Source organism: Neopelma chrysocephalum, unplaced genomic scaffold (genome assembly GCF_003984885.1).
Source record: "Neopelma chrysocephalum unplaced genomic scaffold, ASM398488v2 Primary Assembly neopelma1_26b, whole genome shotgun sequence".
Taxonomy (NCBI): Eukaryota; Metazoa; Chordata; class Aves; order Passeriformes; family Pipridae; genus Neopelma; species Neopelma chrysocephalum.
The window spans coordinates 4,082,967-4,102,293 of record NW_020897696.1 but is presented as its reverse complement, the minus strand read 5'-3'; the positions used below and the strand labels follow the sequence as shown (position 1 = coordinate 4,102,293).

Here is a 19,327-nt window from a genome sequence, read left to right as displayed (position 1 = left end):
CTTAGTTTATTTTATGGCGAAGGCATCCAACCAAGGAAGTTCGGATGGGAAAGAAACGCATGCATTCGCGATACGGCGTTGCTCGCAAATACGGCACCGCAGTAGGGCGATGGGCTGGGAGATGGTGGAGCCCACGGATGAGCGGAGCCTGGAGGGTCGGGCAGGGACGAACACTTGGGAGAGGGGGGTGCTCGGGGAAGCGACGCACGTGCATGGGGCCCCATGTCGTCCCAACACCACCCCCTCAAGCTCCCCCTTTCTCCAAACTCCGCGTCCGTCCCGCGGTCACCCCCACCCCCCAGCGCGGTTTCCCGGGCGCGGCCCCGGGCGGGCGCGCGCCCCCGCCGGCCCCCCGCGCGCCGCCGGGCTCAGCTGAGCAGACAATGGGAGATCAAAGCCGGCGGGGGGGGGAAGGACCGGAGGAGGAGGAGGAGGAGGATGGTGCCGGGCGGGGGGGGGCGGCTGGTGGAGCCGGCGGGGCGGGGAGAGGTGGTTGCGTGTGGCGCTGCCTCTCTGCGCTCGATTAGTGTTCCTGGGGAGGGAGAGAGCGAGCGTAGCCGGGGCCGGCCAGAGGGGTGCGGGGTGGGGGGGGGGAGAACGCGAGCGCGCGTGTGAGGGTGTGCGCGGGGGCGCGCGGACCAGGGCGTGCGCGGGGGCGCGCGGTGTGTGTGTGCGCGGGGGCGCGCGTTGTGCGTGCGCGCCGGGCTGTGCGAGGGCGAGCGGGGAGAGCGAGCGAGTTGCGCAGCTGCCGTGCGCGCACCCCCCCCGCCGCCGCCGCCGCCGCCAGCAGCAGCAGCAGCAGCAGCAGCACCTCACTGGCATTTAACGAGCGGAGCTGCTAGTTGCGCTGGAGAGAGACGCGCAGGGAGGAGGAGGAAGAAGAAGAAGAAGAGGAGGAGGAGGAGGAAGAGGAGGAGGAGGAGGAGGAGGAGGAGGAGGGGGGAAAGAAGAGGAGGAGGGAGAGGGAGGAGGAGAAGAAGAGGAAAAAGAAGAAGAAGAAGACGAGGAGGCAGAAGAGGAGGAGGAGGCCAAACGGACACCAACTGAAACAAAAGTATTTCCAAACCAGCACCCAACTCCACCTTGTGAGGGCTCCCCCAGCATGGCTTCCGAGGAACTCTACGAGGTAAGAGCCCCCGAACCCCACCGGCCCTGCCCCCGGCCCCCCCGGCCACCGCACCCCACCCCACCCGCTCGGGAGCCTTTTTGTTGCTCCCCGGGAGCGCCGCCGGGCTTGTCACCCACACTTGCGGCGGGTGCTGCCCCTTCGCGCTGGGCCCGGCGCCTGCGTGTGTGCCCAGCCTGGCCCCCCGCCCCCCCTGCCCTCCCCAGTTTTGCTGGAGGAGGACGGAAATGTGACTGAAAGGAGGAGACGGCAAAGTGTTACCGTGGCCTGCACTGCCCCCCCTTCCCCCCCCTCCGCTTTCCCCACGTTCACACAACACTTTGAGTCCAGCAGGAGCAGAGGGGGTGCTGGATGGGGCGAGCGGCGCTGACAGCCCCGGCAGCGAGCACGCCGGAGTGCGAGCCCGGCGCTGTGCAAAAATGTGTGCAAAGCCGAGTTATTGCCTCTGTCCGGCCCGGGGGGGGGGGGTAGGGGGGGGGGCTGAGGGGCTTCTCCTCTTGGACTTGTGTCTGTACCAAGGTCCCGTGCCACCATCGTGTCCCTTGGCCGTGCAGCAAGCTGCGGCGATGCAAAATATTAAAATTTAAACTGCTTCGGCTCTTCGTGCTCCAACCATACGGTTGAGGTTGCAAGGGAAGCCCCAAAAAGATTGAAAGTTAAGGCTCTGACACGCCATCCCTCACTCGTCGCTCGGGAGGTGGTCAAAGGGTGTGCTGACGGGAGAGGAAGGTTTTGGGGTGAAGAACGGAGCGAGGTGACAGCCTAACTTTGAATTTCCTGTCTTATGTGTGGCAATTTCACATCCTTGCCCTTGATTGAAAAGCATCATGGTTCTCTTGGATTGAACTTCCTTGTTTTTATTTTTACAAGAAGTCATCCCTGGGAGTGAAAAGCTGTTGTTGTTTTGGAGCCGTTCTTGCCTTGTAGGTAAAGAAGTGGCCACCCAAAACCAAAAATGCTCTTATCTTGTAGTTAATATGCATCTAGGCAGTGATCTATTAAAAAAAAATATTTATATCCAGAGACTGGAACTCTAAGGTCAAAGGGAGAACAGACAGCCTTCAGGACACTTGACAGATGATGTCTTACTGTACTGTTGGTGCACATGTATCTCTCGTTAATGGAGTTACATGCCAGTGAAAGGTGCCCCTGGTGGGCTTATATTCTAAGCAAGTTGACTGCCAAGCAGAGGTGCTGAACCGATAGACTAGAAAGAAGACCGAAGGCCTGTATTCCCAAGACAGATAAATCACAGTTAATTGCTTTGGCAGGTTTCCCCATCCTCATAATGTGGCTTAAGCCAATCTTGAAGGGATCATCCCTGGAAGTAGGAGAGAAATTTAGAGACCACTCTGCATCCGAAGGGATTGCCAAAAACTTGCTTTGACTTTGGAAAAACTTCTGTTGGGTTTGTGGAGTTTGGCCCATAGACTCTGATGTGTCCAGTACTTGCTCTTAGAGTGTTGCTGTGTTTGATCAAAGATGGACAATAGGATATTGGTTTCAACAGGGATAAAGGAATGACCAGAAGAATTCTGTTTGCTGGGCATTGGGCTGAAGTTGAGTGACCATTGTGCATGACTCTTCTTAGTTGTCTTAAGTTGTGTTGAAAATGTTGACTTGTACGAAAGTCTCAGTAGTCTGTCGAGCATGGCCGTCCTCACTTGGCAGGTGGTGTGTGATGGCTATCGGGCAAAATCCTCTTTTGCAAACCACCTGAAGAGATAAACTACTTCTTTAATTTTAAAAATGAGACACATTCTTTAATCATGTATGTGCAAAGTTTGATTGAGATGCTGAAGTTGTTAATGCTTTTGGACTCCGATGTGGCCAAGCTATCTTTTTTTCCTAGATTGCTCATTTTTGACAAGTTTTGTCTTATAATGAATTTTCTAGCCATGTTTGAAAAATCGTAAAATAATAAATAATTTAAATGTAGTGAGCACTAATTTGGGAAGGACATAGCTGCAGGTTAATGTGAAATGTTAACTATTTAGTAATTTAAACTGTTATGTGAACTGCCCAGGGTATTGACTGGGACTTTATTTCTGTTTCATGGCTATTTTCTTTATAGTTCATGCCATACAATAGTCTTTGAATCTGGTGTTTGAAATCCAGTGCCATTTGTTATACCTCTGTTTTTCCATCTGAATCTAGATCTGGTGTCTTGATAAAAAAAATGTATAATCTATTTGCAATTGTTAGCCTAAGTATGAATGCCAGCTACTCCTGCTGATATGTGTCATGGTTCTTCCAAAATACAAATAAGAATTCCTCTTATAAAAAAATGAAGGTAAGTTCCTTTTTTTTTTTTTAAAGGATTCATTTGTTTATGGGATTAGTTTTACTCTGGATATCATCTCTGGAGAGAGGGAGCTGACCTCTATGTAGACCAGTGATTTGGAATTCAAAGATTGAGCCCTTGAAATATACGAACAGGCTGGAAGGATGACTGTTGGTCTGACTGTATATCCTCTATGCTGTTTGTTCCTGGGCTGTATATCCTCCATGTCATTTGTTCCTGAGCGTTTTAGAGGTTGTGGTAATGACTACCTGCTTTTTTTTTTTTTTTTTGAGAGGGTAGAAAATCTGAAGAAAATATGGAACTATATTGAGAAAAATTAAAGAGACTCTTTTTTCTATATGGAAAATGAAACAATTGGTAATGTTGCCAGACTCTATGGGTGAGGTGAATAGCATAGTTTTTCTGTTTGTAAGTTTGATTCTTCAAGTGACAATTTGTTTCTTAGTGAGGTGGACAGACATGGAGAAACTGGTGAACAAGACAGGTAAAGAAAAACATAAGAAAAGGTGCCATCGTATTTGGATTTCCACAAGTTTTTTCAATAGGGATTGACATCTTAGGGCATCTCTCTTCATATCTGCGTTGCTGTGGTTTCTGGAAAGTCCTTTGTACATCCCTTCGGGCGAATAGTAGGGCTACTTTCTTTTTCACTGTGACAACTTTAGTTTAGTGACTGTTTCCCACCAGTTGAAATTGTGTTGATTATTCTCCTTATCTTCTCTGGAGTAATTAGAAGTAGGGTATCCACCTCATTTAGAAGGTTCTTTTGAAAGCAAACTATGTTTGCTCTCACTGCAGTCAAATCCCTTGACCTCCTTTGGCAAAGTCTTGTAGTGATGTCTGGGGTTGAAGTCATTCTGAGTTGTGGTTGGCATGACAAGTTTGTTTGATGAAATGTGGAAATGATTCCATACAAATGCTCTCCAGGACAACTGTGTGTTGGCCAGTAGGTCAGATGTACCAAATGGCATCTGGTAGACAACAAGTAACTCTGTGCTGAGTTTGGAAGAGTCTCTTTCTCATCAAATTTATTAACTTTTTTTTGTATTAGGTGTGGTGGAAATGTATCGAAGTTCTCTGTCTGTGGGCATTGTATCTAGTTAAAGTGCCAAGTGTTTCTATCTTTCCTCTGAGGATTACTGGTACAGGTGATGGTATAAATGGCCCACTGGTTTAATTTATGTAACCATAGTTTGGCTTGGGCCGTGATTGCTAGTCATATCACAACATTTTTACTGGGTTTTACCAGAAGTAAGCAAAACAGTTTGTGTGAACTTTGCAAGTACGCCTATGCATTGATGCCTTTTCTTCACCCTGTATTTTACCTTGACATTGCTCATAAGCCTAGTGTTTTAAGGTGACTTAATCGATTTCCATAAAAATATTACAGGTTAACATACTTGAAGTTCTGTAGTTCAAAATTATACATTTTTATATGTTTTATAAAATGGAAAATGTCTTTTTTTTTTTTTTAATTCTTCAAGTGTCTTGCAAAATACATATGCATTTTTTTCATCCTGGTGTCTGGTATTCTCAAGGTGATTCTTCACTTCCAATGATGATTCAGTATTTTTGGTTTTATTTTTAGAACTAAGACCTTTGACATTAAATTATAGAGATACAGGGAAACTACAAACTGAAAGAAATTTAAGGAGCAACTGCCTGAAGTTCTATGGCCTTGCATTAAGCTATATGTCAGGTTTAATCACCTAATAAGTAAGACCTAAAGACACATATTCCAAGAAAATTTAAACTTTGTGTGTACAGTAGCAGCCACAAGTCAAAAACAGTGATCCTGTGGGCTGTTCTTCATCTCCTAGGCTAGTTTTTTAAATAATAGAGTGTAGAAAATTGGAGGAGGAATGCTGTGATTTTGCTGAAAATTTGATACTGCATAGGAGTTACCCACTTAAACCCAAAGTTTCTCTCAGAGCCCTAGTAACACTGCAGCAATCGAACCTTCATCATGTTTTGTGTGCATTTACTGGGAAGTTTAAACATTTGTTTTGCTTAAGTTAACTGAAAGGGTAAATCCATTATCTGCGGTACATAGCTCAGAGTTTGTTGTAATTTCTTATAGCTATTTGATGAAAAATTGCTATTAACAACAAATTAGAATTGGCTATTTGGGCAATAGCTATTTTCTTCCTCATTGAAATGGGTTTTTTTAATTCAACCTGTCTTGAGGAAGTCCAAATTGTCTTGAGATCTATCTTCTGCTGCTTGTCTCTGATGTGCTGATTCCCAAGATCTTGATTGAAGATCTTGTTCATAAAGGAGGTCTTATAGTCATTGAGATGTAATGCCTGAGTTTTTCCGATTTTATCTTGACAAGTGATGCAAATGTTACTGCTTGTTTCAGGCAAGGTAAAAGACTAAGACTTGCTTGACTGACCCTACCCAACTAAACAAGACTAGGAATTTACATTAGACCTGTTTGTATTGCTTTCACCCCTTAGGAACTATACATCTGACTTAAAATAGAATTGAGGATTAGCTGTTCTTCCCCCATTGGTGACTTTCACTTCTTTAAACCTGATCATGAATGCAAGAGCACTGCAGAAATGGAGCCATCGTATTTAGTGCAAGAAGCTTGACTTTTCCATGTCCCTTGCCAGGCTGCTTTTCGCCAGCTTGAGTTAGCCCCAGAGCTCTGGACAAAATTGAGAAGGTCTGGTGCCCTGTCTTCTGCTGCTGCAACAGGGGAAATGCCTGAGCTCCCCCTGGGATTTCCTCCAGTGTGCTCTGCCCTCTGCAGTGCCACTGGCCTGGCAAGGCTCTAGGCTGCTCCCGGAGTGAGTTTAAATACACGTGTGCAAAGGAATGAACTTCTGCCTGTGTCTTGTGTGGAACTGCAAGTGGTTCACAGATAAACTGATGTTTTAGCAGTTTTTATGCATGAAACTCATTTGTACCTACATGTACAAAATAGGTATATTGAGAAAATATGTTTTTAATTTTTTTCTGTGTAACTTACTTTGAATTGCCCATGTCCATCACAGAAAAAAAAAGATGGGAGGCAGAGGAAGTAGGAAAGGGGGAGAGATGCACCATCCATAAAGCATGTAAAGCTCAGATAATTCTTACCTTCACAGTCCCTGGCTTTTACTGTGATTTAATTTCTTGAGTTTTTTGGTCAATCAGAGATTTACTGCTGTGGTGCCAGTTACGTTTAGAGTTACAGAATAATTACTTCCAACTTGTAAGAGTACTATCACAGAAGGTTGCTTCCACTATGCTGATGTTCAGTACCTCTTGAATGAGGATGAATTATCGGACACAAAGGACTTAATGAGACACACCACAGCCCCTTGTTCCTCAGGAAAGCTGGCATAGCTGGAACAGCATCAGTGGTGCCGTGTCCTTTTCAGACTTCTCAGTAGGTGCAGCTTCATTTCTTCCTGACTGCTGCAGCATTTCTGACCTGTGCATAAGTGGTAGAAAAAACAAGTTACTAACAGTTATGCTTTCATCTTATTCAACCAGAATGACTTCTTAAATATGCACTGGATGTGCAGATCTGATGGATATAACAGATATGCAGGCCTGTAATGCCACTCTTATTCTTCTGTAATAAATTCCGAATCTGCTGTTACTGGGCAGTTTATTGTTTTTGTGTATCTGTTGGAGCTCCACAAACTGTGTTTGCGGGGTTAAAATGGATGCTCAAGTCACTCTCTGTTCACTTCTTCTGTGCCTTTGAGGTTTTTGATGACATGTGATAACTTTATTGTTCAATAAGTACAGGCTTGATTATTTTTTTAATCTTAGAGTAAAACATTTATAATTTACAAATTAAACATACCATGTGCTTTTTCTGACAGTATATTGTTAGACTAGAAAATACCTTAAAAGTTCTGTATTTTTCATTATCAATTGTATTTTCCAAAGCTGTAGTATCTTTCTTAGAAGAGCTTTTATTTTTCTAATTTTTGATGGACTTTTAATATTTATACACAAGAATTTTGTGTTCTTTGAAACTCTTTCTTTGAACTCTCTCTGTATTACTTAGAGGAAAAGAAAATTAACATGTTACCAGCTTAGTACACTATTAAGGGAAGAATATTTACTGTTTTCATAAACATCCTCAGAAGATTTACGTGTGTCCCTTAATGGTGACCTGTGGTAGATATTTTTCAAGGCATCTGTGAATATGTATGAATACATAGAATGGATATGGATTAAAAACCATTTTTTAATCATAGATTTCCATTTTTTAATTATTTTGAAGCCACTTTGGTAGCATTAGCTGCAAAATAAAGCAACTATTTTCTAATTATCTTTTAACTGTCTATTAGTTATATTTAATAATGAAACTACTGTAACTTAGTTTTGTTGTGATTCCTTAGTGAGGCTTCACATTTTGTAATCACAGTACATGAAATAAATTAGTATAGCTCTGATCAAATCTTCCTTCTTGGCCGTGTTATGTCTGAGGGTTTGTTTGTTTCATTTCTTTTGTGGGGAAAGATAAGGTATGTGTTTTAAGTGGCCTAACCACATTTGTAGTTGTGCCTCTGTAACTCTTCTGCCCCCACAGTTTCTGAAGGTTTCACGCCTTTTAAGGAAATTAGGTGTTAATGCTCAGTCTGATTGTCATAGTAGCATCTGAAAAATCAAAATCCAGGTTTTTTTTTTAATATCCTAGATTGACAGGGAAGGAAGAATACATCCTTTTTTTTTTTTAAGTGACTTTGTGATTTTCATTTTACAGAGACACGTAAATATTTCTCTAAGCATCTCCACTTCCTGTAGAATACTGGTTTATGGAAGTTTTCTTGGTTTAGGGAATTTGGCTTTAAATTGAAGATGTCAATTTAAAGCAAGTTGTGGGAAGTATGTTATGATGTATTTATCTCAGAAAATATTAGATGTACATTTTGTAAATATGTATGTAGGGGAACCAGTGGGGTACATTCTTAAAAATGTTGAAATGGATATACCTTAACTCCAAAATACTTTCCTGACTGTGATGTGTTGAATGTTCTACTCAGTCAGACGTCTGTAGCTTTTTCCATTAAATGCAGTTCTTCAGTGAAGCATCATCAGGATATTGATAACATTTTTGTTACCAATAACTAGATATATGAGGGATGCAAAGCAATTCAAAGTAAATTTGTGAAAGTTAGCTGGATTATAGTTTGGCTAGTTGCTAAATTATGCTAGTTTGTTGTGTTTTGATTTCAGCACCATATTTTCCCCAGTTATATGTATGTATAAAACATAGCTCCTACTAGTGCAGTGTAACTCTTCCACTTTGCTTTAGTGGCTAGGTCACTTACAAGGTTAAAACTAACAGACGTGGGATTGTGTCTGAAAAGAAATAACGAGAGTGTAAGACTATAGGTTCTTACACAAAAGATCCACCCAGTTCAGCTTCCTGATTCCTATGACAGGTCCATAATGTCTTACTGTAGAGGAAAAAGTGGGAAACATGACACAGCAATAGTCACTGGGAGCTTTCATGGCTGGTTTTGTTGGGAGAAGGCAGATTTCAGGTTTGGTTATAAAATGCCAGCAGCATGACCTGAGCTGCCCAGCTGTTCATAGCCCACCTTCGTTCCCTGCACATATCTGCCAGAGGGTTGCGGCTGCAGACTCGGGAAAAGGCAGGAGCACATCTGTGGATAGAGCCATTCTGTGCCCATTTCTGTTGATCCTGGCAGGGTGTGGTGTAAGGAGAACGGTGTGATTGCCAGGTTGCTCAGTTGTGTTAGCACAATTGTTCCTTGGGCTAAACTTTCATCATTTCTCTTCAGACAATATTTCTGAACACTCACAGGAGTCTTCTTCAGTTGTTGGAGTTTAAGGCAATTGTATAGGTATTTTTTGAGTCATAACCACAGAATACATTGGTGTTACTGAACTCTATTAATTTGTACTTAAATTTTTCAAGAAGAAGTTGTTAGCTTAGGTGATCAAACAGAACAGAAACACTAACTCTGTGTGAAACCTAAAGTCATCAGCAGTGTACGCTCCAGATACCTACAGAGTCTTCAGTGGAGATTTAATGTGCTTAAGGATTCCATCCCCAAAAAAAGTCTAGCTAGCAGCTTTGTTTGAGTAGACTCCTAGTCTAGAAAATTTGGAAAGAGGAATATGCCCAGAGAATAAAACAAATTGTCATAGCATTTGTAATAATAGTTCTAGGAATTAATCTCATTATTTGAAATTAGTACTGTTTTGTGAGGGTAAGTATAAACCATAGTAGACTGTACTGGAGTAAAATATATAAAATCAGGAAGATTGATGGAAAACTTCTGAAAACAGAAAAAAACAGTGTTTTTTTCTTCCTGTAGGCTTTTTGCAGTAGTAACTCTATACCATAACTCTTAGGTGACCACTAATGTTTTCAAGGCTCACACTTTTTTTCTCACTTGTTTGGGTCACAGATAAGGACCAAACTTGATCTTGGATTAATAGTACTTTCTAAGAACAAAGAAGCATAAAGTAAAAGGAATTATGTTTGCATCAGACTGAGAATCTTAAGCTTTTGTTCTGTGGAATTAGATAATAAATATAGTTGTTCTATATAGAAGTATTCAAAGCAACTCAACTCAACTGTGAGCATTTCCAGCTAAACAGTTTCTTATGCCTCCTGAAAGGGTTGCTGTAGATCTTCCCCAGCTCGCCACCCTCCTTTGCAGCTGAAGGAGTAAATAGATGCCCAGACATTCCCAAGGGCAACAGAAATGAGTGCAGTTTTAGAGCAGTCAATCAATTTTCACTTCTGATATTGCAAGGTCAGAAGTTTCAAAGATAAAATTTAAACTGTTGGTGCACATAAGGTTTTTTATAGTATATGTATGTGGCTAGAGAAGGTTAAAGCCCAGCTTACAAGTTGTTTTCAAATGTGTTTTTTCTTTTGTGTGGTTCATATGCTTAGTGTTATGTACTTCATGTTTGGATTTGATTGTACAAAAGGGACTGTGTCGAGTGGGAGAGTAAAGGACACTTGATCTCTATTTCGGTTTAATTTAGAAAAAAACTTCCGTAAGACACTGCAATATGGAAGTCTAGGGCAAGTTTTGAGAGACATTGACTTGCAGAGAATTAACATTGGAATAAGCTGTATTTTCACCCACGTAATCAAGCAATGATGATCAATAACAACAAAGAATTTTTTCCCAGATGCCAATGGCAAATAAGGTAGCTTCCTGTTTCAAAAGTTCCATCAGTGTTTTAGATTCTATTTCACTCACGTTAGAGACATCTCTCTTCTATCAGGGCAACTCCTTAATTGATTTGTTTTTTCTCTCTCCCACATTGTATTCATCACATCTCCTGAGATTTGTGCTTATTTATTTAAACCACCCAAGAACAAAATATCGAGTTCTGAATGAGAAGATGGAAATCACTGTATTTAAGGATGCATCTCTGAGATGTAACATTGTAGGACTGTTAAAACATGGAAGCTGGTACATCAAGCTGTTGCTGATTTTGACAGCTTGTGTTCCATGACTACAGAAACCCAATGGATATAAAGGATTACTACTTCACAAATCTTTAAAACCATACAAAGATGGAATCTTGCTCATATTTTCATCAGCAGGATACATGTATGCAGACTGTACCATGCTTCTCTACTTTCTTATCAGTAAAGGTTTAATAACAGGGTTGTCTTTTACTGGATATTTTTAAAATGTGTGTTGAGATAAATCATTCACACACCTCATCTTTAAAACCAGTTCTTTACAATGATCAATTTCGATTTTAAGTTCAGTTTTGCCCTGAAACTGATGCAATGCAGAACAAGCATATTGAATAAAATGGTGTTTTGGAGATTACCTATGCATGCTATGAAACATGGATTTAGTGAGGATATAGAATGAACACTAGGACATCATATGGTTTATGTCCCCATGAACGTTAGGTTTTAATCCACTCATAGTGGCAGGTGAAACTGTGCTGTTGTTCATTTATACCTATCCCCATGTTATTTTCCTCCGTTTATCCAGATAAAATAATTTGCTATGCTCTAATTCTTTGTGCCTTTGGATACTTATGAAAAGGAAGGAATGATGCACAAATATCAGTTGTTAAATAGCATGCGATATGTTTTTTCAGTACAATAAGATCTTAGTTAAACATATTACTGGTATTGGTCTGTAAAATGTGAAGCTGTTTGTTGCTGTCTGTTATTTGAATATATTCAGTATTAATTGAATTATTCAATGCTAAAGTCCTTAGTCAAGTAATTACAACCTAGTTTATTCTAAAGAATTTTATCCTTCACACTTGAGCATATATATATATATATATATATATATATATCTAATCAAAGCTATGAAATGTAACAAAACCGATTCATTGCATGCACACAAAATAATTTCCGTATAATGGCATTCTTATTGTCAAAGAAAAATAATGTTATTTGGCTGTGGATATTTTCATAAATAATGGGAATTAATGAGAGTCATCATTCTAACGTATATCTGTATATATGGGTTTATTATTTCTATTAGTAAAATAATGCTTTATTTGGCTCTTTATTTTTTCTTGTGTACACTTGCTTATATTTATGAAGCTTGAACTAAGATGTGACTAAAAGTGATTAATTTGGGAAAAGGGATTTTATATCTTTATATGCTAAATAAAGTCTTAAAGTATACTGAGACATGGTAAATTATGAGAAGAGGAAGAAGAAAATGGATTGACTGTGGAACCATTTGATAATTTTGTGTTCTACTTTTCACTAAATGAACACTCCCTTTCTATTAATTTGTACCTTTTGTGAAACATTTGAGTTTTACCTTCCCAATGTCTTTTCAATATCTGTCTCTCTCATTTGCAGTCAAGCCACCAGGAAAATCTTTCTCCATCCAATTGTTCAGGAAAGGGCACTTTCAGTGTGGAATTAGTTGTCTATTGATTGTAAAGTAAGGATGTTTTCTATTTTTCTGCAAGAATCTGAAACTTGGTTATGTAGTGGAGGAAAGGCCTATCTGTTAAAACTGGTTTATCTTTTGTAGAAAAATGGGTAGGCAGGGGTTGTTGGGGAACAATGGAGGCTCTAATCATTAGGACACCTGAACACTGTCTCGAAAAATGTGATTCTCTCTTTTCTCTGTCACAGTCTAGCATTGAGCATATCACTCAGACTGAGTATTTCAGAGATGATTGCCAATCATTTGATCATCTCCCCGACAAAGTTTGAGTCCCTGAGCCAAAGCACAAGCAAAATAAAGCCTTTTATCTTTTTTGTTTTTCTTTTTCCCCACAAGTAAATATTGTCAGAACGTCTTAGAATTAAGTAGAGCAGGCTAATTGGGTCTTACAGTGAGAAGCCATGCTACAACTACAAGGTACAGACAAGCCTGTCTCCCTTTTAAGTTGGGTTTTGGTTTGGTTTGACTTTGGTGGGGCTAACTGCAGAGGTATTCAACTAGCATGCAGCATTATCTTTGATGTCCTCGGCAGTCAGTGATGAGAGTCATCCAGAAGGCCATTTAGACCATTTAAGTGAAATTCCTCTAAAAGGTCATCAGACTTGATCCCCTTTCTCTACAAAATGGTATAGAAAGGCTAGTTGGGTCAATTTAGTCAGTTAAGTTAAATATCCTTAAATGTGGCCTCCTAAGCACTGAGGTTTTGTTTCCTTTTTCTACAGTCTTCTGATCCTAATGCTGGATAATATCCAACTTTTCATTCACTACAGATCTTCCCTTGGGACTGTAAACTGTGTTAGTAGGTGAATGTTGTTAAGGGATTGTGCTGTGGAAGTATAAAGAGTTTAAGCACAGCACTATGGTGTTTAGGCACCCCACTATGTGGAGCTACTAGGGTGTAAGTTAGGGTTTGTTATCTGAGTGATAGTAACTGATGGAGTTATGTTTTTGAACAAAAATTGTTGTATTTTACTTCCTTTTACATTAAATCTTGGAAGGTGTTGGGGTGGCAGCACTTTATGATTGACTTCAGCAGGTCCTTGCTCCAGTTACTCAGCTGTTCTTTCTGTTGAGCCATTGCAGCAGCATGGCCATGTGTTAAGAGGATTGGAAAATTGATCTGGCATAATTGAAAACAACCAAACAAAAAACCCTGCCTCGAAAATGTTTATTTGGTTGAAGCAGTTCCTCAATCTGGTTCTGTGCATGGCCATGCATGTGTTTGCCCAGATGATGAAGCAGGTGTGGAAGGTCATTGGAGCTGTTAAGCCTCTGAGTGATGGCCACAAAAGAACAGCCTCAGTGAGCAAGCCCTGAGACCACTTGGAAAAAATTTGTGTATCCTGACAGTGTTTGTGTCAGTTTTTCTCTTAATGTTTCTTTGAATGGTGTGATGTTTAACATTTAGGTTTGAAACATACTACACGTTAAGGAAGGAGACTATCTATTCTTTGTCCACTTTCAGCTGTGAGTACTAGGGCTCTCTTCTCTACAGCTTAAACAAATTTAGGTGCCACAGGCCTTGCTTTCCATCACCGCGTTCTCCAGCAAACCACTCATTCTTCCTCCTTTCTTTGCACCAACACCGATTTTTGTCGCTGGGTCAAGTGAATGCTGATTAAGGAAGCTTGCCTACCTGAAGGTTGCCCACTGCTTTTGTAGAAATAGTTTTCTGGCAATTTACTGACTGGATAAGGTTGAAATCCAAGAGGTGCCACTTGAAGTGAAGGAACAGGAATATATGGCATATTTGAAGGGAGATAGGAGGAGAAAATGGGTTAGATGTGGAGAGATGATTGCAGCAATGACTTAGCTCTGTTAAAAAAAAAGAGAATCTATCAAACTGCATGCTTAATTTGCAGCTGGATCAACTCGCTGGACAGACTTGCAGTGCGGCTGCACAGCTTCTTGCCCTTGGCTTGAGCTGACTCAGAGCCTGTGTCCCCAGACTCCACCTTGAGGTCATGCAGCGCATGCAGGGGTGGGGTGAGGAGAAGATGCTGTGCTGTATGTTTGAGTGACTGGTTACCCTTCTGTTTATTGTGAGAATGGAAAACTCGTGCTTGCAATAAGTTGTGATTCCAGTTACTTCTCAGTGCTGCATACCTGCTACAATTCCCTGAATTGTACTTAAAGCATAGCAGTTACAAAGTTTGCTGAAACTTTTTATTACTTTTGCTGTGGCACGGAAGTAATGAAAAGCCTGCAGGGGGGTAAGGTTGTATTTTCCTTGTCCACCATGATGATATTGTAATATGCTCTGAGGCTGTTGTGCAAACCCAATCTGAAGATGCAGGTGATATACAAGCATAGTTAAAAATATAATTTATTTCTAAGGATTCTAGTTATTCATTGAGTGGGCAGTGGGCAGGGAGTGGGATGAGACAGGATGTCTCCTTGTAGTTGAGCTCGCTTTGAGCTGCATTTCATTTAAAATGCTGATATTCATAAAGATTATTTTTAGCCGCTCCAATGGAACTAAAGTTCAGAGTAAAAGTGCTGTCAATATCTTTTGGATAGAAAAACTTATGCTTTAATTACTTTTGGTTTCGGTTTCACAAGCGGAGGAGCAAATTATTTTCACTTTGAGTGTGTTTACTTGAAGGTGGGAAAACTGATAAGGAAAGTAAACTGCATTGCTCTCTAACTCCTTCCAATATATAAATAAAAACTGGTTAGGAAAGAAAAACATCTACTAATATTAAAGACTACAAGGCTAGTGCTGTGTTACAGAAGGATTTGGGAACATAGAGATATAGAATAATTGAGTGAGAATTTAGAAAGCAGCTTGAGTACTTTAAGTGCCCCAAATGCAGTGTTCTCAGTTCTCTGTGTGTGTGTAAGCCCCTTATTTAGCATATATTAAGTAAAAATATTTTGTCAATTATTTAGGTGCAGATAAAACTTAATTAAGAAATTTATTATTTCTAAATGTTAAATATCATTATAAAATACTAGATTATGTATTCAGCTTTTAAAAGACAATTTTATTAAAAATATTTAATATATTTATTACAAATTCTGCATTTGTATGCAGTTTGAAGACATAAAATATTGGTAATTTCTGGGGTGTAGCACACAAAAATTAAAATTGCCTGAATGTGCATTCCGATGACTCATTGTTTTAACAGGTGCAACTAGCAATAAGTTTAAAAGCTCTACTTTGCTCCTAAACCAGGACAGTTTAGTGGCATTGCCAGCCATTGATATTGATTCTTCATTTAGTTTTAAAAAATAACAAACAACAAATTATTAAATAAATAATTTAAAAGTACAAAACAAGATTACAGTCAGTTTAAAAAATATCTGTTGATCATGGTCTGGAAAGAGTCCAATATATTTAAATCTATTTACTTGCCAACAAAGTATTTAAAACAAACCCCAAACCAAACAACGAACACTCTAGACTGCTTATGTGAAAATTACTAAGTCAAATAAACTTTTACTGTGCCACACTTATTGAGTGTCACACTTTAGTAAGAGCAAAATCGAATTATAAAATTAGGCCATTATTATTGCCCCTTCCATTTTTCTTCTGTGGTTCGATTCTGACATTGGTTTAACAGTCGACCTGGCCTAGGCACTGGGTTCTTTACATCCAGAAAACAAGGAATAAAATATTGCATTCTGGTTTTGATTTATCACAAGGTAAAAACAATTAAATAAAGTATATGCTTAAGGGTGCAAAGTTGCCTCAGAAAGTTCTGTAAGGTCTGAATTTTCTTTTTTTAGAGGCAGAGGCACATTTTCCTGAGATTTATGATAGGGGAATCTTTATTTAAATGTCTAGATGCAAAGAAAACGTGCATTGTTATTTCAGAGTGATTACATTAGGTAATTGTTATTAACATTTTCTTGGAGTTACTAATATGTGCAGGTCATTCACCATACTTTTCTGAGAATAAGAAATTTCTTCAATTTTACTCTTTTGACAAAAGTGAAATGAAATATAAGATCACTTCTATGAAAACAATCAGCACTGATAGTTGCCATTGCTTATTTCAATGCTCTATCCAGTACCGACCTTGCCAATAATGACTTTTGCTAAAGGGGTGATTTCCTAGAAATAATATAACACAGATTTTACTGAAATTATAAAGCAAGCGGTTTTGTTTCAAAGTTATATTGCTTAAAAATAAAAGTTACTCAGGCGTTTTGTAATTATTACAATGAAAAGTCATTAGGGATAGATATGAAACTGTCATAGCGTAATAAGGCAGAGGTGAATATTCAAATGGATGAAGATTCAGAGAAAATGCCATAAGCAGCAGTGGCTATTAACTGCCACAACAAAAAGACCGTCAATAGTAGGTTATATAAACACTAATCATAAACCTTCTATCCATGGGGTTAAGAACAATGTGAAAATTGTCGTATCTATTGAGAGCAAAAAATGCCAGTGAAGATGTGTCTACTAGATAGGGATGTTAATAGTTGAGAAGAGACAGAAGTACTGAAAAAAATATTCTATGATTCTGCTGTGAGTCAGACTACTGTTGTTCTGTGGCCAAAATCTGGATGCTCTGTTCACAATTTATCGTGACTTACAAAAAATATTTATTTATTCTGTTAGGAACAAACAAATTTAAATTTTTCTTTAGTCTACAGAAATCAGGATTTAAAACAAACAAACAAAAAACCCCAACCAACTGAAGATATCCAAGGTATTGGGGTTTGTATTTTTGTTTTGTGTTAATTTTAATTCTTAGAAGTGTAAATGGGATAGGCTGGTATGTAACATTAAATATTAGACTGGACAGGTTAATTTAAAAAAACAGCTGGGAGGAGCTGTTGCCTCCCTTGAAGGTGGGGAGGCCCTGCAGAGAGACCTAGATAAATTAGAGGACTGGGCAATCACCAACCATATGAAGTTCAACACAGCAAAGTGCCGGATTCTGCACCTGGGATAGGGCAACCCCGAATGTACAAACAGACTGAGGAACAAGACACTCCACAGAAAGGGACCTGGGGGTCCTGGTCAACAGCAGGTTGAATATGAGTGAGCAGTGCCCTGGCAGCCAGGAGACCAACTGTGTCCTGGGGGGCATCAGGCAAAGCATCGCCAGCCGGTCAATGGAGGGGGGATTGTCCTGCTCTGCTCTGCGCTGGTGCGGCCTCTCCTTGAGTATTGTGGCAGTTTTGGGCACCACGATGTAAGAAAGACATTAAACTATTAGAGAGTGTCCAAAGGAGGGCAATGAAGATGGTGAAGGGCTTTGAGGGGAAGCTTTATGAGGAGTGTCTGAGGTCACTTGGTCTGTTCAGCCTGGAGAAGAGGAAGCTGAGAGGAGACCTCATCACAGTCTTCAACTTTCTTGTGAGAGGAAGAGGAGGGGCAGGCACTGATCTCTTCTCTGTGGTGACCAGCGATGGGACCCGAGGGAATGGCCTGAAATTGTGTAAGGAGAGGTTTAGGTTGTATGTTAGAGAAAGGTTCTTCACCCAGAGGGTGGTTGAGCACTGGAACCCGCTCCCCAGGGAAGTGGTCACAGCACCAAGCCTGACAGAGTTCAAGAAGCATTTGGGTGATACTCTCAGGCACACGGTGTGACTCTTGGGGACAGTTCTGTGCAGGGCTAAGGGTTGGACTTGATAATCCTTGTGGGTCTCTTCCAAATCAGCATATTCTGTGATTCTGTGATAATGATCGCAGAAAGAACTGTAAAAGGCTGAAATGAGAATTGTTTAGCAGAAAATTAAAGAAAGTATAGTCACTGCTTGCCCAACTGGTAATCGTTGTTAACATTTTCTTGGAGTCCATGACAATTAGAACTGGTCTGTGTTTATTTCTTTATTCTGAGGCTGAAAGTTTTTCATTGGCAAAGATACTCATGTATGTGTAGTAGGCTTTTGTAAGGCACCTTATACAGTACTGCATGGTATTCTGATTTCTGAAATCCATCCCTTTGCTAAGTCAAAATGGCCCATATCAAATACATTTCAAAGTGGTTGATTGACGGATCATAAAGCGGTAATAGATTAGGGACATTCACATTGGATTTTATAGAAGTTGTTCACAGTCCATTGCTTTGAGGATTTGGATAATGATCTGGAGGAAAATAGAATGTAAGCTCTGGTAAAATGCATATGTGCAAAAATTGATGGATTCATAAGTGTGAGGGATGGTCTGTACTTCGTTAATGGCGATCATTTCAACATATGTTAATATAGCTAAAGATATCTGTCTAGACAGTGGGATCACACCTGTAGAATGGAGAGTAGTACTTTGGAAAGGAGTAATTTGGTGATACAATACAGTAGCTAAAATGCACATTGCAGGCCGTCAGTATGGATCCCAAGTGGAATTAGGTGTGCTGTTATTTTGCTGTATAACTCTGATGAGATGTTAGAAAATTGCATCCTGTTTGAGTTTAAAGTGCAAAAAAACCCAAAACCTAGATAAACTTAAAAAGATTCAGAAGAACATGTCAAGGACAATTACAAACCATAAAAACAAGTAAGCCAACAAACCGTGCTGAACAGTAAGAGCCTGGAGAAGCTCAGTCTATGTAGTTTTTAGCAAAGGGAAGTTCGGGAAGTGACTGGTGGCCTTTAAGTACTTATATGGGGCAAGATTTCAGATGGAGTAGTCCTTTAGGTATAGTAGACAAAATACTGGAGCTGAAAGCTGTACTTGTGTGTATTTCTTCTAGCAATATAATAAATTTGAAACTGAAGGCAGTTATCTATCCGAACAGCATATTTAAGGATGTTCTGGATATGTCAGCAAAAAAAAGCTGTGAATTTTTCCAAAAAGATGCCTTTAGTTCAAGCACAGTATGATGACCTAATGCAAGAATTTTGGAGTGAAATTATCTGTTAAACAGATAGGCAGACTAAATGATCATCTCCTACACAGGTCATCTGCAAAATATGATAAAAGTGTTTTCAGCATCAGTGACACTCTGTACTCAGTTGTAATGTGTGTCTGTATTTTTGATGGAAGGCTGAAAACAGAGGGGGAAAGGGAGGGTTGGGGATGTAATGAGAGGATATAATAAAGATGAG

At 40.1% G+C, this 19,327-nt stretch overlaps 1 protein-coding gene across 2 annotated transcripts in view; it reads left to right on the top strand.

The window, feature by feature from the left end:
- Positions 1–937: 937 nt before the first annotated feature.
- CDYL (chromodomain Y like) overlaps positions 938–19,327 on the top strand; it is a 107,648-nt gene continuing 89,258 nt past the window's right edge. For both annotated transcript variants that reach the window (XM_027676263.1, XM_027676264.1), the window contains exon 1: positions 938–1,126. In XM_027676263.1, coding sequence (XP_027532064.1) covers positions 1,103–1,126 — 24 coding nt within the window. In that variant the 5' untranslated portion in view covers positions 938–1,102. The remainder of the gene's footprint in view (positions 1,127–19,327) is intronic.